Here is a 19,075-nt window from a genome sequence, read left to right as displayed (position 1 = left end):
AGTAGTATCAGGAGAAAGAAAAGTGCTGGGGTAAATCTAGCAACAGGGCAGATGTGGCAGAATCAGTAAGCAGTCTTAGAAGTTGAATAGATGTTTGATTAACAAAAAATCATGCAGAGTTCCAAAGCAATTCAATTATATTTGTCACCTTTTTCCCACATAGATTACCTAAAAGAGAACTTAAACCATCTTCTGTTTTAGGGCTATGTAGTTAAGATTTGTCAAAGCATGTCTGTTCTCAGATCGTGTGTGGTCATTTTATATAAACCCATGTCATGCATGCATAGAACCACAGTGATGTAACATCCCTTGTTAGTGGCATTTATGTACTGGACGCCTAATCTTGTACCCTCATGAATTATTCACACACCTGTAATAAGTGTTCTGAGCTGACCCCAGAGACCATTTTCACATCAACAACATTTCCTTTGTTTAAGATGATTGCTCCCATAATATGTTATGCAAACTAAATGTGGAATGTAGAACAGACATTACAGCATTAAGTTCTTTATTTGCCATCGATATAACACTATATTCTTCCCATCTGTGCTGAAACATGATAGACCCAGATGCCTATATCTACAATTACAATAGTGTATTAAACACCCAAACACCACTGTACAAAGGCCTCTTTCATACTCTCACTAGATTTACACTACACAGTGTCCCTCATCCAGTGTTTTTAATACACCTGTGACAACCTCACACAGAGCGCTGGACACTGACATGGAGAAGTAGTCAGCAGATTCTTACATGGGAGCTGCTCTTCATGTCACAAAGCCTGGTGCTAGGCTCTGATAATTTCCTACCTGCTTATGGCAACAGTGGTGGTGATGATGGTGGTGGTTGCAATGTAAGAGGGGACCGATTCTGATGGCGCTTTTCCTGGATAAGATGAATATTAGTTAAGAACAAAAAATTGCTGCCTCCCATGCGTATAGAAAATGGGTCCACTTTATGTACTTCCCTCTCATGTAGCCAATGGGGGACGTTTCTCCCTGGTAACCTCCTGTAGCTACAGCACACTACATTTGCTGCACCGATCATTGCAGAATCATGCACACCATCTAGCACTGATAGAACACCTCTATTATAGTCTACTGAATCGGAAAGGACAGACTGAGTCTTCCTGCTGCAGCTTCTGCCGCCACATAAACAGTGCAGCTCTTAGTTGTCGGTAATGGAGAAGCATCCGGGGCAGGTCTTCCCTATTTGCTCTCTGGTATTGTGGGGCCAGTACATCAAGAGGGTAGATTTCCCGAAGTAGACAACCCCTTTCAGTACTCTTAAGGTGCATACACACTAGACGATATGCTCCCTGAGCGATATCGTCTAGTGTGTCCCCGGCAGGCTGTGCTCAATGTCGTTTATGACATTGAGCACAGCCGCTGAACGATATCATTAACGATATCGTTCAGCGCCGGGCTCTCTCTCCCATTCCCTGACATGCAGCAACCTGACGAGATCGTCAGGTTGGCCTGCATGTCAGCCCGATGAACGATGATGACGAACGACCCGCGGGAACGCGCGTCGTCGTTAACGTTCATCGTTTTGGGCTTAAAAATGTACGATAAAGTGGACGACTGAACGATAACGATATCGTTATCGTTCAGTCGTCCACTTTATCGCCCAGTGTGTACGCACCTTATGGCCCAGATTTATCAACGAGTGTTATTCTTGTTACCACTTGTTACTAATCTTACATAGTGCTCCAACCAATCAGCCCCTGTTATTTTTCAAACACATGACAGTTGGGAGCTGATTGGTTGGAGCACTATTTAAGAGTAGTAAAGAGTGATAACAAGAATATCACTCATTGATAAATCTGGGCTTTAGAGTACTAGCACCCAACCTACATATCAAGAACCCTCTGGAACATCTGCATGTGAACGCCATGCAAAGCTGTGTTATAGGTAAAGTGTAAAGATTATTAGTAAGATTGTAACAGATGTTATTTCTGAAGCTTTGAAATTGTTACCTTTTGCTGATATATTCCCTGACTTTTTAGTTCTAGAATTGAAAAGAAAAATGTTTGAGGGAGGAGGAAACACTTGGGGCGGGATGTCATAGAGATGGAGTGTGCCGGAGGTGCAGGATGCAGCCAGTTCAGCTTTGCCTTGTAAATGACAGCACTTTAAAAAAACGAGCAAGATCAGTCTGCATCATGCACCTCCGGCAGACTCGATCTCTATTACATCCCGCCCCTGGACTCTTCACAGAAGCATTCTAGCCCCATTATCTACTTTCTGACAGGTTTACACCATCACTACAGCCTGAGCAATCTGAGCCATCCTGGTCACCTCCTATTGCATCCACCTCATTACCAGCTGGTTTGTAACAGTCAGCCAGGAATCCTCCTTCATGCGGCAGTTGGGGATCATTGTACCTGCTAGATGGCCCATAGAACAGCGTTACCTGATGGTCCCAGACTTTTCCACAAGGGTAGAAGTGGAATGATTAGACCCAACCCACTGATCGTTCCCAGCTACTTCAAGTCAGTGACACTGATCAGGGTGGTCTGGGAATATCGGTAGGAGGGGATTATTTATCCACACTGTGGCACACTGATGTTATGCCAAGCACTGTTTCACCAGAGTTCAGTGTATATACAGGATTAGTAGGCACTAACAGCAGTGCCTAGTTTCAATACTGAATTACATCATCCCAAACGATATGTACTATAAAGCTGCAACTGAAGAAACGTATACCAGAAGCGTCTGGGTTCATTCTAAATACATAAAAATTGTGAATATTTGAGTTTAATAATATAAGTTTGCATTGTTCAGTGATAATTAAGTTATTTGTAAACATTAAAATGTATAGCACAAGTGTTATTTGAAGGATGATTTACCTGCACATAATAACATGTTACAACGGACCATCTCACCAGCCGGGATGCAGTTGGCATCCTGGCGCACAGAATGCTGGCACCGGAATCCCAGGGGCTGCGATCCCAATGGTAAGAATTAGGGATTAGGGTTAGGCACTAGGGAGAGTGTAAGGCTGTGGGAGGCGAGGGTTAGGCTGCGGGGGAAGGGAGTGTTAGGGTTAGGCTGCGGGGGAAGGGAGGGTTAGGGTTAGGCTGCGGGGGAAGGGAGGGTTAGGCTGCGGGAAAGGTGGGTTAGGGTTAGGTTTAGATTACTTACCTGCATGCGTCGGGATATCTACTGTTGGGATTCCAGCGCCGGCATTCTGACAATCGGCATTATGTGCGCTGGGATCACGTACCCAACCCCACCAGCAATATCCAGTATAAGTTGAATGGGCAGCTTTAGCTTTATTTAAAAATCATTTAATGAGCTAGTAAAGTCAGTATATGACATCAATGTCTATCAAACGCTATGTAACGGAACTGAATAAAATACACAAAATAAATGTAATGTTTATATTTAAGGCATTAGATACACAAAGCTCTCTGTCTCTCCTCTGCAGCAAGTTGCCATGTTAAGAGAGGGGTGCTTCTCTACATAGCAGACACATAGGGCAGACACAGAGTGACTAACAGTTTGGCATACTTGCTTTGCAGAATTGCACTGTGTGGATTGTTGGATTTATACACAGGGGAGCTCATTCAGAGCCGCTGACAAGTGGCCTGATGTTTGCGTCCGGCGTGCGCGAGCCCCGCCGAGCGACTGAAGTTCAGTTGCTACGGGGCTCGCAACAAGACGGGGCAGCTGTCGATGGTGAGTGACAGCTCACCCCATTTTGTGGGCGGGTAGGGGGGGGGGGGTGGCTAAACAAACGCAGGCGTTCCCTTAGGAACGCCTGGCGTTTGTAGGGAGGACTTACTGACATCACTACTGATGTCAGTAGTGGACTTCCTGCTCTGTTAGTGCAGGAAGTCCACTCAGCCTTGCGGAAGCCTAGACTCTACTGTAGGGTCTCGTCGCAAGGCCGATGGTCGCAATTATTGTGATGGTCTCCTGGCCGCTCGCATAAGCTGTGGGTGGTCTCCCACAGCTTTGCGAGCGGCCGGAGGAGAAAAAAAACAAAAACGCCCACAATCACTGCGAGCGGCAGCGACCCGGTCTGAATCAGGCCCAGGGGCACTGTAAGTAATGTCCCAGTAGCTCACCTGACCTGAATCAGATGCCACTGTCCTAAAAATGATGTAAGGGCTTCAGTTGTGAAGCAGGGAGGTATCACAGAACTGTAGTGGAAAGTCAGGGTAAGGCTGAACAGTGTATGTTACTTTAATGGTTCGCAAATTATCTGAACACATAAACTTTGGGGATTAGTGGACAAGCAGTATTCGCAGGTTTTATAGGGTGGTATCAGGGGCATCGGAACGATTTTATGTTGGGGGGGGGCAACATAAAATCGTTCCGATGCCGCCCCCGCCCTCCCCTCCATCTTACAGACATAACAGGCTTAACAAGGGACAATAGGGAAAAGCTTGGGTGAACAGGTGAGTCTTCAGTCTATTTTTTAACAACTCTAGAGTGGAGGTTTCTCGAACTGTACGTGGAAGTCGGGAGTCAGAGCCACAAAGCTGAAAGCTCAACCCCCAAATGAATTCCGTGAGATTCTAGTTACTGTTAATAGTCCTTCACCAACGGATCACAGTAATCGAGTGGGACAGGATGGGATCAGAAGCTTCCTCAAGTACCTTGGGCCATGGTCATGTAGGGCTTTGAAAGTCAGTAAGCAATTCTTGAAAGAGATTCGCCATCTTACAGGCAGCCAGTGTAGGGAGTAGAGAATGGGTGTTATATGGCTGGAACGGGGCTGGTTGGTTAATAGCCTGGCAGCTGCATTTTGTACCATATGCAAGTGGTGCAATTCTTTTGCTTGGAGAACAAGGTAGAGGGCATTGCAGTAGTCTAGACGTGATGATATAAATGCATGTATAAATTTAGGCAGATCTTATGAGGGAATTATAATAAATAACAATTAATATTCCAATGGCACTTACGCTTGGAGATTTCCAGGAGAGGACATACACCGTTCCTCTTTTCTACTCCCTTCAAATGGATTTCCAAAAGAGCGCTTCCGAAGCATGGTCTTCACCAAGATCTGAAAAGGAGAACGCTGGATGTAATCTCTAATGATGACTGTCCCTGAGCAATCACTCATGCACGCTGCATTCTGAAATCAGTGTAAAGCATTGGAGGAAACCACATAACTGACTAAAACATTTTATTACTGTTTTTATGTCCTAAAAAAGTGCAAATATGTGAAAAAGCCCTTACTCTGGAAATGTAGAAATGTTACTATAAAAGTTCACAGATAATAAAGAAATGGAACAACAAAGAGCAAATAAACATAAACAGAAAGGGTTGTGTTATGCATAGAAAAATGACTAAATCCGATTGGGTGCTACTGACACCACCCACTATTCTATGGAACCCTATTCATAAATGTTCCTCATTAAATTTATAATACCACCAGAATAAAACCCAACAGGAGCTTGTGTTGTGAGAGGGAATGAGATAAATCAAGAGGCATTTTAAAAGGGGTAATAAGCTGGTCTCTGACACAACTTTTTTCCACCAGATGTGTGGGCCAGACATTTTACTTACATTATTATGGTAACTAAACTAGGGTTACTATTAACAAACTAGTTCTATTTTATGTGAATCCAGCCGTTTATCTGCTATGCCCATGCATTGAAGGGCATGCCAATTCTCAATTGCCATTGGCAGCCAGACTTCATGTATGGAATAATGCGTATATCACCACGTTTGGAAAAAAGGTATCTGGAAATATTAGTACGGTTCCCATGCCAATTGTGCCTATACAGAGCAAACATGCCCCAATAAAAGTAGGCTGAATCTAGTCACTGGCACATCTGAATGGCCTGTGACCACATTACACAGCTAGGACACATCTGTGCACTCCCTAGTTCTGGGACAACTTCAATTATGTACAGCCTTTATCCACTGAGGTCCATAAGAACACCTGACCATCATGCATATGACAATATATCATTTGCATGGTGAGCCTGCTTATTTAATTATTTTACTCTCTACGTACAGGCATGCGTACAGGTCTGGGACCTATGATCGGGGATATTTAGAAGTTAGGGGTTATCAGTAAACTTTTCCAGGTAATTACAATGGTCATCCAGTACTGCCCTTTGAATTCCTCTCTTTATTATAATGTTTAACAGTGTTCCTCATAGAGACTGTAATAGGGAACCTGTGCCTATGACATGATTACAGTTAAATTGACTTTCTAGATAACCATTGTTACTGGAATAATTATTTTCCTGTACTGGAGCATTACACTGATGGGCTAATCTATGCCCTGCCGGATGTGGATCATGATTACCAAGCTAAATTACCCCCCCCCCCCCTCTTCCCCCAAATAGTAGTGTAACTCCGTATTGCTGACTAAAGCAATATGTCTTCACAAGGTAGACTCCACAATTAGGATCTCAGGACAGAAGAAAAAACATATTGCGGTAACTGCAGGTGTACTGTATTCTCTACGGCCTGTAAGCCCAAACAGACCCAAACATGTGTAATCTTCCACCTACTCCGGACTGATGACTCCCTGATTCTCAAGGAGTCTTAGTACTGAAGATCTCACGCCCTGATTCAGAGCCGGATGCTCTGACAGAGCACTCGCTCTGAATCAGGGCCGTCCTTCTTAATTTTTAGAGCAGCCTCCTGGCCGCTCGTATAGCTGTGGGTGACCACCCACAGCTATAGCGAGCGGCCAGGAAGATGGTCGCGATGGTCAAGACCATCGCGACCATCGGGCTTGCGACGAGACCCTTGTGGTAGGGTCTCGTTGCCGCAAGCCCTGGAGTGCTTTCGGCTCTATCAGAGCCGAGAGCACTCCCACTGACATCACTTGTGATGTCAGTGGGGCCGGCCCCAGATGGTAGGCGTTCCCATGGGAACGCCTCCGTCTGGGCAGCCACGCCCCCGGCATGCCCACCAAAGGGGGCGTGCTGTCACTCACCATCGACAGCACGCCCCCTTTGGTACGAAACCCGGAGTGACGGTTTGCCCGTCGCTATCCGGGTCTCGCGCATGCGAACGACGGAGCCGGCTCCGTCGTGCGCATGCGCACTGGGCCAACATCGACCCACTTGCGAGCACTCAGCGCTCGCGAGCGGGTCTGAATCAGGCCCTCTGTTCAACCCATGAAGACTTTTCCTTAAGGTGACTTACTACATGGGTGCCAAGTTCCCAGAACAATTTACAGCATTGATGGATATAATGCACCAAGCAGTCCACAGTCCTCATCACAACAAGGTAACCCAGGAAACAGCTACTATCTCAGCTCTATGCTGGTTAATACAGTCTGAAGGAAGAGAGTGTAAATCACCTGAAGATTGGGGAGACGTGAGAACTTGTCCCGTCAGTGGGGGATTGGGAAAAAAAAACTAACATGAGTAGCAAGGGAGGGATATTCGTTTTATAATTAAGCTGGATAATTACTGTCCACAAATTGCTGGGAGGGTTTCACCCTTCAACTGACCACTGTATTCCAGGATAATACATTCAAACAAATAATGAGAATGTGGTGTTACTGTATTTTGCCATACTTGGTAAAAGCTGCTGAGAAAAGTACCATGCAAATACATAGTGTACTGTGTGGTGTGGACTGGAGATTCTGGTAAATGAATAACAGATTAATATGCATAAACTCACCACTGTAGCCAAGCTTGGAATGTGCTTCACTGAATTCTCCACCTCTTCCTCAGTCACTTCTATCAAGGTGCAGTTCTCGTCCTCACTTGGCAGAGGCTCTGCGCCATGTTTAGTGACCCATGGATGCAGCTAAAAGGAGCATTATTTCTAATTAGCAAATTTATAGATTCTGTGATTTAGCATTAGAATATCTGCCTTGAACTGTTGTACATAAGTCACTGTTAAAAATAGGAGTGTAATACACAAATAACATGTGAATTAAACAGGGGGAAATTTAAACATCTCATGAATAATAATAAAAGAATATTATACCCAGTGGCAGTTGCAAGGTGGGGGGTTGCAGCCCTTACCAAAACTGCCTAGGGGGGTTTTGTTTAAACAATAAAATTAAGTCTGCTCCAAACACTGCTGCCGGGGATCGATCATTACACCAGGGAAGGATCAGCTGCGTATTTGTGTGATTGACAGGCGCGCTGGATTAGCCGGCCCTTAGACTCCTGTGTCAGCTTGCTCCCATTTGCTAGTTTTGGTCAAATGGGAGCTAATTTATACAGAAGTCTGGGAGCAGGCTAATCTGGTATGCCTGTCAATCACAAAGAGGCCCAGTTGATCCCCGTGAGTTTAACAATCCCCGGCAGCAGCGTTTGGAGACAGGTAGCCAATTTTATTGTATAAATTGAACCCTCTCAGGACTGTACAGCAGCCCCCACCTTGCAACCGCCACTGATTATACCTCTTTCTAACTTTACCAAACAAGACCTATCATCAGAGTCTACAAAAAGGATTCGCGGAAGGAGATGAAAGAGAAGATGGCCAGGGGTTCCATATGCACACTGATTAAAGAACATATCTATACAAGGAATACATACGATTTACCGCTGGCCGGTTCTAATCCTGACAGCGGCATCCTGGCAGAGGAGGAAATCCCAATCGTCAAAGGTAAGTATTTACTAATCTAATTCTACCCCCTAACCTCCCCCCCAAGAGCCAAAACCTAACCCCCTCTACCCCGCTGCCTAAACCTAAGTCCCCTGGGGGGGTGCCTAACCGTAACTCCCCCCGGGGATGCCCAACCCTAACCCCCCCTTCCCCTAGCCTAAATCTAACCTCCCGGGGGGAATGGGGGAGGGTTAACCCTATGTCCTCCCTGGGAACCGCGCCGGCTTACCTTCAATCAGTGAGCCGGGAGTCGGGCTCCCAGCGTAGGTAAAATGACAGGGGATAAGACAGTCGGGAAGCCAACGGTCGGGATTCCGTCCATCGGCTTCCTGACTGCTTCCCTTATACAATGGACTACAGAAGGTAACTGTTTCCAGCCCGATTGCATAAGATATTACCCACAGCCTCCCATGTCTGGTGGACACGTCCCAGGAAAAATATATTTTGGGATGCGATTAAAATCCTGATGGAAAGAGTAGAATTAATGTCAATCTCTAAAAACCCTTGGGAGTATATTTATCAAAGTTCGATTTTGCATTTGATTTTATGTTTGATTTAGCTCACCTGAAATTGAATCAAATCGAATGTAGAAATCCCTGTCAAAATCCCACATTTACTAAAATTCGATTTTGGAAGCGTTTTCTAAAGCTAATTTGATTTGGTTCGATTTTGAATAGTGATTTCTTATTCGATGTTGCATGCCCATGTCCAAATCGAACACAAAATCAAACTTCAAATCCCCACAATAATAGACCTGCTTCTTGCTGGAATTTTTAGCATAAGCAGGTGTGAATTACACAGATGCATGTACAGATCAGTGAGATCCATGCATGCTTCTGTGTGCAAAAAGTAGGGGTCCCCCGTATTTTCCAAAACCAGCACCGAACTCTTTCTAGCGGGGGTGTAATGCCACAGCCGGGGAACCCTTTCACCGCATCCCCTGGCCAAAGCATTATACCTGATCGCTAGTCAGCCCAGGCTGGGGATCCTTGGGGAGGTGGGGACCCCCACAATAAAGGGGTTCCCCCTCTCCAGGGCACCCCAGACCTGAGCTGATAGCTGGGGCTATCCCCGTCACCCCTGGCCAGTGGGTGCCAGGTTGGTTGTGTATAAGAATAGATTAGATAGAATTGTCTTTTACAGGAGAACTAGAGGTCCCAGCGAGCCTCCCCCACAAGCTGGTACTTGGGGATCCACAAGTACCAGCATACGGGGCATTAAGGGCCCACTAGTACCTCTAGTTCACCTCCAAAAGAAATATTAAAATAAACACAAGACACAGACACCGTGAGAGTAGAACTTTTTTACACTCCCACATACTCACCTACAATCCCTGTATACTTCATCCTCTCTATGTAGGCATCCACGTCTTCCTAAAAATGGGACTTTGCGTTTTTTGTTTTAGGAATATACAGGGATTTGTATGTTGGTCTATGTTACAGTACAGATGTTTAGCCGATGTTCGATTTTGAGTGGGATTTCAGTAGGATTCGGTTGTATGTTTGATTTGACATTCGATTTTGCCTTTAGTAAATCTCCAAAGGTAAAATTTAATGAAAACAAAATGCAAATCGAATGTGAAATCACACAAAACTCAAAATCGAACATTAGTAAATATACCCCTTGGAGCCTTTCTTTGACCAAGTCATGCAATTCTGGGTCTACAGCAGAATCGCTATCATTCCACACTCTGCATGTTGGTAGATGTGGGATAGTGAGAGCTTGGAAACAACCAAATCCTTTCTTAATAGAGTCTCTACTATTTGGCATATGGCTAATTTGGACAATATTATTTCAGACCTGAATAGCACAGCACGTAAATAACAGTTGATCAGGAACCACAGTTTTCCTGGAATACATAAATTATTTTCCAAACTTTTCTCCTGCCTGTATCAAGCCCTTCACACCTCTTTTCTTTGCTGTAAAGGCCCCCATACATCTGTGATGGATTGTGGCATTTCCCTGTTTTGCAGATGACTGGGGGGGGATCTGCATGTATGGGGTACCCCAATCGCCGATTCAACACAAAAAGTAATTGGAAACTGTAAATCAGGTTGTCCAACATGTTGTATTTCACTGACCAATCGGGGCTGTAGATTGCTACTGTATGATAACAATCGGTCAATCTGCCTATCGTTACTAGTAAAGTGATGGGCCTTTCAAAACGGGCAAATCTGTCTTTCCTGAAAATGATCTGCAAATCACTGAAAAATATCTGTATTGTATGGGTGCAGATTGGGAAAAAAAGAAATCACAGAATCTGTGAATCGTTCTTTTTTGAGTGCTGATGTATGGGCCCATTTAATTCCAATTAATTCATCTCAGCCTTATCAGACCATAGGGTTATCTGGACTGGCAGTGGATCCAGAGGAGGTTCTTCTCCTTCTCTGCAGTTCCCGCTCTCCATGTATCCATATATTCCCTCTTTTATATCTCTCTCCTTATTGCAAAAAATTGTATCTAGATACTGTATATGAAGTGATACTTCATATACGGATATATACAGTATATAGTGAATATATATATTCATATAAATGAAGTGATCCTTCAAATATGACATCTCCAAGCGCCAGGAATCCACCTTTCCCTATGGTGTAGCCTAGATCGGATGACCCGGATTACCCGTTCACACTGCCTCTTAACTCGGGTCTTTCCCATGTCCAACCCTGCAAGCTACCCAGGCTGGATTGCTGTTTTTTTTGGGGGGGGACCCTTTCACACCAAGCCACGACCTGGGTTAACCTGGCAATAGCCCGGGTCGAAATGGCAGTGTGAAAGAGGTATTATTCTGCTTATATTTGTGAAAATATCCCCCTTTCTGTGTCACGTATGGGCAATCAAAAAAGGAAATTCTAAAAAAAAAAAAAAAAGATGTCTGAAAATGACGTCCACACCTCCTAAGAATAAGGGGTATATGTACTAAAGTGAGAGTTTTGAGAAGTGGAGATGTTGCCCAAAGCAACCAATCAGATTCTACTTAACATTTAACTAGCACCTTCTAGAAGATAATAGCTAGAATCTGATTGGTTGCTATGGGCAACATCTCCACTTCTAAAACCTCTCACTAAATTTACACCTAGGTCTATTGTGCAAGACCAGACTTGATGGTGAAATGTGCTTACTAGAAATATAAATTAGATGTACTAGCTTAGAAGTCTATATTATTTACACTTTATGACAATAATATGGCAAATTCAATGGCTGTCATAACACATGGTACCAGCATGTTTAAAACATATCAAACTTTGTGCTTTTATTCAACACATCTTCATGACCTATTTGATTCTGTAATATTACTGATCTACGATTAAATAACGTTTGGACAATAAAACCAGTGCTGTATAATGATACTGGAACCTGTCTGCACTATAGAACCCTTTTTATGTCCACTGTTGTTTCATTAAGTTTACCTTTATGTCAGGAACTGAAATTCTAGACTCTGGATTCTTGTCCAACATCCTCAGAACTAGATCCTTTAGGTCCTCTGATATCTCTGGTCTGTATATACAGGGAGGTAACACAAATAAAACCTCACGTTAGGTTTGTAGTGCCGTCCAGTCATATCTGCAGGTTTCTGAACACCTCTCACTACTTTGTTTCATTTGCAATATCAGCATTGTTACACATATACCTCCAAACATACTCAATACCCCCTCACACAAAAGATAAGAGATGTACAGAACTTACTGGTCTGGTAATTCCAGGGGCTGATTCTTTATTTTGCCATGAAGTGATAAAATGCTCTCATCCATGAAAGGACACTAAAAATAAGAAGAAGTCAGCTGGGCTTCATATTTCACAGAACACACTACAGAAACACAAGACTACACTGCAGTGGCGTAACTAGGATCTTTGGCGCCCAGGGCAAGATAAAAAATGTCACCCCACCTCCAATTGTGTTCGCGTGCGCCAAAAAGTGGGTGTGGTCACAAGGGGTGTGGTCACTGAATAATGGGGACGTGTCATGTTGACATTTCTCATCACTCTGAGAAAATTACTTTCCATTACTTTAATGTCCCCAGTAGTAGTGCCCCTTATGCAATGCACCCATTAGCAGTGTCCCTTATGCAGTGTCCCCAGTAGTAGTGCCCTTTATGCTCCCAGTAGTAGTGCCCCTTATACAGTGCCCCCAGTAGTATATCCCCTTATGCAGTGCTCCCAGTAGTGGCGCTCCTTATGCAGTACCCCCAGTAGTAGTGACCCTTATGCAGTGCCCCCAAGTAGTAGTGCCCCTTATGCAGTACCCCCAGTAGAGTCCCTTGTACAGTGCCCCCCGTAGTGCCCCTTATGCAGTCAGGGCCGCCAAGAGCCAAGGCGGGCCCTGGTAATAGGGGGCGTGGCCTAATCTCGGGAGGCATGGCCACGCCCCCTTGCCGGAAAAAAATAAATAAAAAAGATTTGCAGCGCCGTGAGCCCCCTCAGCCCAGCGCAAAGCCAAGGGGGGCGCGATCAGTGTGATCGCTCCCCCGCACAGGCATGGGAGACTGCTGTGGCTGCTGCGAGGGAGGGAAGGGCGGCGTCGGACCCGGGCCCCCGCCGGGCCCCTCAGGAAGCCCGGGCCCGGGTAATCTGTACCCGCTCCCCCCCCTCTCGGTGCCCCTGTATGCAGTGCCCCCCATAGTGGTCCTTATGCAGTGCCTCAGTAGTAGTGCCCCTTACACATAAAACACACGGAACACAAAACTATACTTACCTGAATCCCCGCTCCTGCGCCCACCGCTGTCTGCTCCTCCCGCTCTGCGCTATGGGAGAGAAGTCATGATTTTTCTCCCTTCACCCACTGTGGGAGCCAGAAGGTGGAGCTAATGAGTGAGCTCTAGCCCGGCCCTGGGTGCAGCAGCCAATAAGAATCTGTCTGACTCTTATTGGCTGTTAAAACAAACACACCACCGCCGGGTAGTACACTCACTGTAAGTGAATGTACTACCCGGCACCGTTGCTGGTTGTGCTTTTAGGGGGGAACGCCAAGTAATTTTTTTTTTACATTTTTATATTCTTTTTACACAGAAGCCTTCACGGATCTTACTGATCTGTGAAGGCTCTTGACACTGTGATGACAGACTTCCAGGGTTGTTTTGCTTTTGTTTCTTCAGTCGGTGGAACATTGGGCCTGCTTCAGCAAGGATAGCAATTGCGATTACACACGCAGATGGTCAATTGTTGCGTACTGCGCATGCATGGCAGTGCACGAAGGCTCCACTGCGACCCATCACAGAGTGATTGACAGGAAGTGGGTGTTTGGGGTGGTGACAGGGTGGTAGTCGGCAAAATGCAGGCATGTCAGTGCCTTTGAACGCCGTTACAGGGGCGTGCAAAAATTATCCACTGTGATGGCATGACTACAGGTCAGACCTGTAGTAATTGTGTGTGGGACTCTGATGGTACTCGATGTTACCAATGGTTTTGTAGACTTGCAAGGTATTATGGATGTGAGTGAGGAAAAGTGGACGTCTTTATGTTAGGCTGCGATTGCAAACGGCATTGCGATTGCAAACATTAGCATATTTTCGCAGTGGGTCTGCGTGCGTAATTGCAGCTGCGATCACAGTAGCAATCCGTAATGAATCAGGCCCATTGTTCCTTTATTGCAGGTTCTCCTCTGGCTAGGATTCCTCTGTACATCAGCATCTTTTGGAGACCGCCAGCGTCCAGGTGTTCCATGCACTTATGTCTTGTTGCTGTTTTTTTCAGCAAGCTTCTCTTCAATCACTGGGCTGGTGTTAGTTCCGTTAGGGCTCACTCTATCGTTGTGCGGGTATTTGAGTGGCTAGGCATGGGGTCTCAGTCGGATAGAGATGCAAGGCCGTCACCTGGTCTTTGGTACACACCTTTGCCTTTATGACTTGGATTACATTCATGGTTTCTGAGCCACCGACTGGCGTAAAATTTCAAGACTGGATTTGCCAGGTCATATCCCCCCACACCTTTAGGCTTGCTTTTGGACATCCCACTGTCTCTAGCAATGTCACCCAGATTAGATGGTAGAGAAATAGGATCTTTGTACTCATTGTAAAATCCATTATTCATAATCCATCTGGGGGACACTACGTTCCCTCCCCACAGCTTTTTCTGTATTGGAAATACTATTCTTCTCTTTACTTCTCCATATGGTTTTGTTAGTTAAAGACTGGGGTCTGAACTCTGGTGAGGTGGGAGGGCTTAGAGGGGGGTGGAGCGTAGTTATAGTTAGTTAACGGTTTAGTGCCTGCTCCTTGCCATCCCCGCTAAACCCAAAGTCTCCAGCAGTGTCGCCCAGATGGATTACAAGGAAAGATTTTATGGTGAGTACAAAAATCATCTGTTGTTCACCATATTGTAAACTGAGTGCAATACAAAGTGGCATGGATAATATGAGATATGGTAAGAACTTACCCTTGTTATCTCTATTTCTACGAAGTCCATAGGGTTCCACAGGATACCTTGGGGTATAGGTGTGACGTCAGTCGCAGGGCACCAAAGAGTTAAGCTTTCAGCCTCCCACGATGCACTAGGTCCCCCTCCTATACCCCGCCCCCGAGCCAAGGCACCTCAGTTAGTTACCAAGCCATAGGCCGGAGGAGGAGAAGGAAGAGAGAGAACAAAGATCTGGACACATACAAGAATCACATTCTCACCAGAGGGAGACGGAAAACCGGTGACCAGAGCAAAGCCCATCTGCAGCACAGGTGCGACAGGGCGGGAGTCCTGTGGAACCCTATGGACTTCGTAGAAATAGAGATAACAAGGGTAAGTTCTTACCATATCTCATATTTTCTACTTCAGGGTCCATAGGGTATCCACAGGATACCTTGGGGATGTCCCAAAGCAGTATCCTTTAAGGGTGGGGACGCTCCTGTGCAGAAAGGAGAATCCGCCGCCCGAAGGAAGCATCCTGAGAGGCGAAGGTGTCAAACCTGTAATACCTCACGAAGGTATGGACAGAAGACCACGTAGCAGCCTTGCAGATCTGAACTGCCGAGGCACCACGTCGAGCTGCCCACGAAGGACCCACAGACCTAGTGGAATGAGCCTTCAGAGAAGGAGGGACCGGTAGGCCTTCATGAAGATAAGCTTCAGAAATAGCCATACGGATCCAGGCTGCCAAAGTTTGCTTTGAAGCAGGCCAACCCTTTTTACGGAAGCCAAAGAGGACAAACAAAGCGTCCGACTTCCTAAACGAAGAAGTGCGGTCAACATAAGTCCTTAAGGCCCGCACAACATCCAAAGAGGCCTCACCCACGGAAAGACCCGGTGAGTTAAAGGCCGGAACAACTATTTCCTCGTTAATATGAAACTGGGAAACAACTTTGGGAAGAAACTCGGGCCGAGTGCGGAGCACTGCCCTGTTCCCATAAAAAACCAAGAAAGGGGGTCTACAAGAAAGAGCCCCTAACTCAGAAACACGTCTGGCCGAAGCAATGGCCAGAAGGAAAACAGTCTTAGCTGTTAGCCATTTAAGATCCACTGAGCCCAGTGGTTCAAACGGCGGTCCTTGGAGAGCCCTCAGGACCACAGCCAAATCCCAAGGCGCCACAGGTGGAACAAAGGGCGGCTGAATGCGGAGAACACCCTGCATAAAGGTGCGCACATCCGGGATTGTAGCAATCCTACGGTGAAACCAGACAGATAGGGCCGAAACCTGTACCTTCAAAGAAGCAAGGCGAAGCCCATGATCTAGTCCCGCTTGCAGGAAGGCGAGAATCCGAGACAGACGAAACTCCCGCGGTGCATAACCTCTCGGTCGACACCACTGGAAGAACGTATGCCACACGCGATGGTATATCCTCGCGGAAGACGGTTTCCGAGCTCGTAACATGGTCCGCACCACAGAGCTGGAAAACCCCCGGGACCTCAGCATGGCCGTCTCAACAGCCACGCCGTCAAAGACAGCCGAGTCAGGTCCGGGTGAAGGCAAGGACCCTGAGACAGAAGGTCCGGTCGTAGCGGCAACCGCAGAGGAATGTCCACGGACAGACCCTGAAGGTCTGAGAACCAGTGCCGTCTGGGCCACGCGGGAGCTATCAACAGGAGCGTCCCTCCTTCCTGTTTGAATTTCCGGATTACCCGTGGAAGAAGGGAGACCGGAGGGAACAGGTATGCGAACCGGAACGTCCACCGGACGGACAGAGCATCCACCAGAGACGCCCCTTCGTCTCTTGTGCGAGACCCGTACACCGGCAACTTGTTGTTGTGCCGGGACGCCATGAGGTCGATTTCTGGAAGACCCCACCTGTCCACCAGTAGTTGAAAAACGTCTGGGTGCAGGGACCATTCCCCCGGATGAACGTCCTGGCGACTTAGAAAGTCCGCCTCCCAATTGAGCACTCCCGGGATGAAGACCGCTGATATGGCCGGAAGATTGCGCTCCGCCCAAACCAGGATCCGAGAGACCTCTACGAGAGCCGCCCGACTGCGAGTTCCTCCTTGCCTGTTTATGTAGGCCACGGTGGTAGCGTTGTCCGACTGGACCTGCACCGGGCGACCCTGGAGAAACCGCTGTGCCTGCTGGAGAGCATTGAAGACCGCACGGAGTTCCAAGATATTTATTGGAAGCTCCGCTTCTGTCGGCGTCCACCTGCCCTGGAACAAGTGTGGACCCGAAACTGCTCCCCAGCCCCGAAGACTGGCGTCCGTTGTCAACAGGACCCAATTTGGAACCCAGAACGGACGTCCCTTGTTGAGGTGGGTCGTCTGTAACCACCACGTAAGGGACAGGCGAACCTCCTGGGTGAGCACAATCGTCTGGGACTTCAGAGACTGAGTCAGCCCGTTCCACTTGGACAGGATCAGGTGCTGCAGAGGTCTGGAGTGAAACTGGGCATATTCCACCATGTCGAACACCGACACCATGGAGCCCAGTAACCTCATCGCCGAGTGTAAGGACACCCGGCGGCTGTGCAGACAACTGCGCACCCTTGACTGTAAAGCAGAGATCTTGTCCTCCGTCACGAAGATCCTTTGCTGTCCCGAGTCCAATAAGGCTCCAAGATGCAGAATCCTCCGAGACGGGATTAGAGTGGACTTCTGCCAGTTGATTAGCCAGCCGTGCCGTTGCAGCAGTGCAATGGTCAGGTCCAAGTGGCGTAACAGGAGCTCTGGAGATCCTGCCACCAATAACAGGTCGTCCAAATACGGCAACATGCGGACTCCCTGCAGCCGCAGAGAAGCCGCCATGACCGCCATCACCTTGGTGAAAACACGTGGTGCTGTTGCCAGGCCAAAAGGTAACGCCCGAAACTGGAAGTGGTCGCTGCTGATTGCAAACCTGAGGAACTGTTGATGGCGCCAAAGAATAGGGACATGCAGGTAAGCGTCCTGTATGTCCAATGACACCAAGTAGTCCCCAGGTTCCAGCGCCAGAATGATGGACCGTAGGGTCTCCATCCGAAACTTCGGGACCCGCAAAGACTTGTTGAGTGCTTTGAGGTTGAGAATCGGACGATATGACCCATTGGGTTTCTGTACCAAAAATAGATTTGAATAGAAACCCTGGCCCCTCTGGGAGAATGGAACCGCCACTATAACTCCAGCCTGGAGCATAGTGTGCAATACCTTCCGCAGCTCCGTAGCCTTGTTCCGGTCTGATGGGAGACCCGTGGTGAAGAAGCGAGCCGGGGGTCTGTGCCGGAAGGAGAGGGCGTATCCGTGGGAAACCACCTCCAGAACCCAAGTGTCTGTCGTAGTGGTCGACCAACACTGGGCGAACTGTAGCAGGCGGCCTCCCACCCTGGGATCCCCCAAAGGGAGGCCCGGACCGTCAGGCCGCAGGCTTGTCATCTGGCTTGGGGGCCGGACGTCTGGTACTCCATGCCTGCTTCCGGGGCTTGACCGATTTCTTAGGGCCAGCCTGTCGAGGAAACGACTATGGTTTGGGCCTGCCCTGGGCCCTAGATGACCGAAAGGACGATGGACCCGAACCAGAAGGAGCAGCGGCCGACGGGAGACAGGCAGATTTGGCTAGCGCCAGCGTGGCCACAATCTTATCCAGATCCGGACCGAAGAGAACTTCTCCGGTAAACGGCAACGCTTCCAGACCTTTCTTGGAATCTGCGTCCGCCTTCCAGGATCGCAGCCACAAGGTGCGACGAGCAGCTACCGCTGCTGAAGAAATTCTAGACACCAGAGTACTAATGTCTAGAGCCGCCTCGTTGATGTAGGTGGCCGAATCACGGAGATTGCCAATCAACTCCGCCTGATCGGCCGGACAGTCGGATTCAAAAGAAGCCTCTAATGAATCCGCCCAGCGCTCCATCGCTCTGGCAACCCAGCAAATAGCCATAGCCGGCCGTGCTGCCCCCCCTGCAAGGGAATAAGCGGACTTCAGGCAGATTTCTACCTTGCGGTCCGTAGCATCCTTAAGGGAGGACATGGATGGCATCGGCAATGTGGCACTACGGACAAGACGGGTCACGTGAGAATCCACCTGTGGAGGGGATTCCCACTTCGCAAAATAATTATCCGCGAACGGATAAGCCACCGCCAGGCGTCTCTGCGGCTGGTATCTTTTGCCAGGTTGTTTCCACGCCTCCTCTAAATGGTCCACCAACTGA

The 19,075-nt window shown here is 47.5% G+C and overlaps 1 protein-coding gene across 3 annotated transcripts in view; it reads right to left on the bottom strand.

Annotated features, from left to right (window-relative positions):
• The window catches only part of CAMKK2 (calcium/calmodulin dependent protein kinase kinase 2), a 134,226-nt gene that overhangs the window by 8,675 nt on the left and 106,476 nt on the right, over nucleotides 1-19,075 (bottom strand). For 2 of the 3 annotated variants that reach the window (XM_088449186.1, XM_088449185.1), the window contains exons 12-15: nucleotides 12,234-12,307; nucleotides 11,957-12,044; nucleotides 7,608-7,736; nucleotides 4,916-5,016 (exon numbers count right to left, since the gene is read on the bottom strand). In XM_088449186.1, coding sequence (XP_088305312.1) covers nucleotides 4,916-5,016; nucleotides 7,608-7,736; nucleotides 11,957-12,044; nucleotides 12,234-12,307 — 392 coding nt within the window. Of the gene's footprint in view, nucleotides 1-1,978; nucleotides 2,011-4,915; nucleotides 5,017-7,607; nucleotides 7,737-11,956; nucleotides 12,045-12,233; nucleotides 12,308-19,075 lie in introns of all 3 variants that reach the window. The other variant, XM_088449187.1, reaches the window with a different exon arrangement.

This window comes from Taudactylus pleione, unplaced genomic scaffold (genome assembly GCF_031769625.1).
Source record: "Taudactylus pleione unplaced genomic scaffold, aTauple2 ptg000479l, whole genome shotgun sequence".
Taxonomy (NCBI): domain Eukaryota; kingdom Metazoa; phylum Chordata; class Amphibia; order Anura; family Myobatrachidae; genus Taudactylus; species Taudactylus pleione.
The sequence above is the reverse complement of the archived record's forward strand: the minus strand, read 5'-3'. Positions and strand labels throughout refer to the sequence as shown.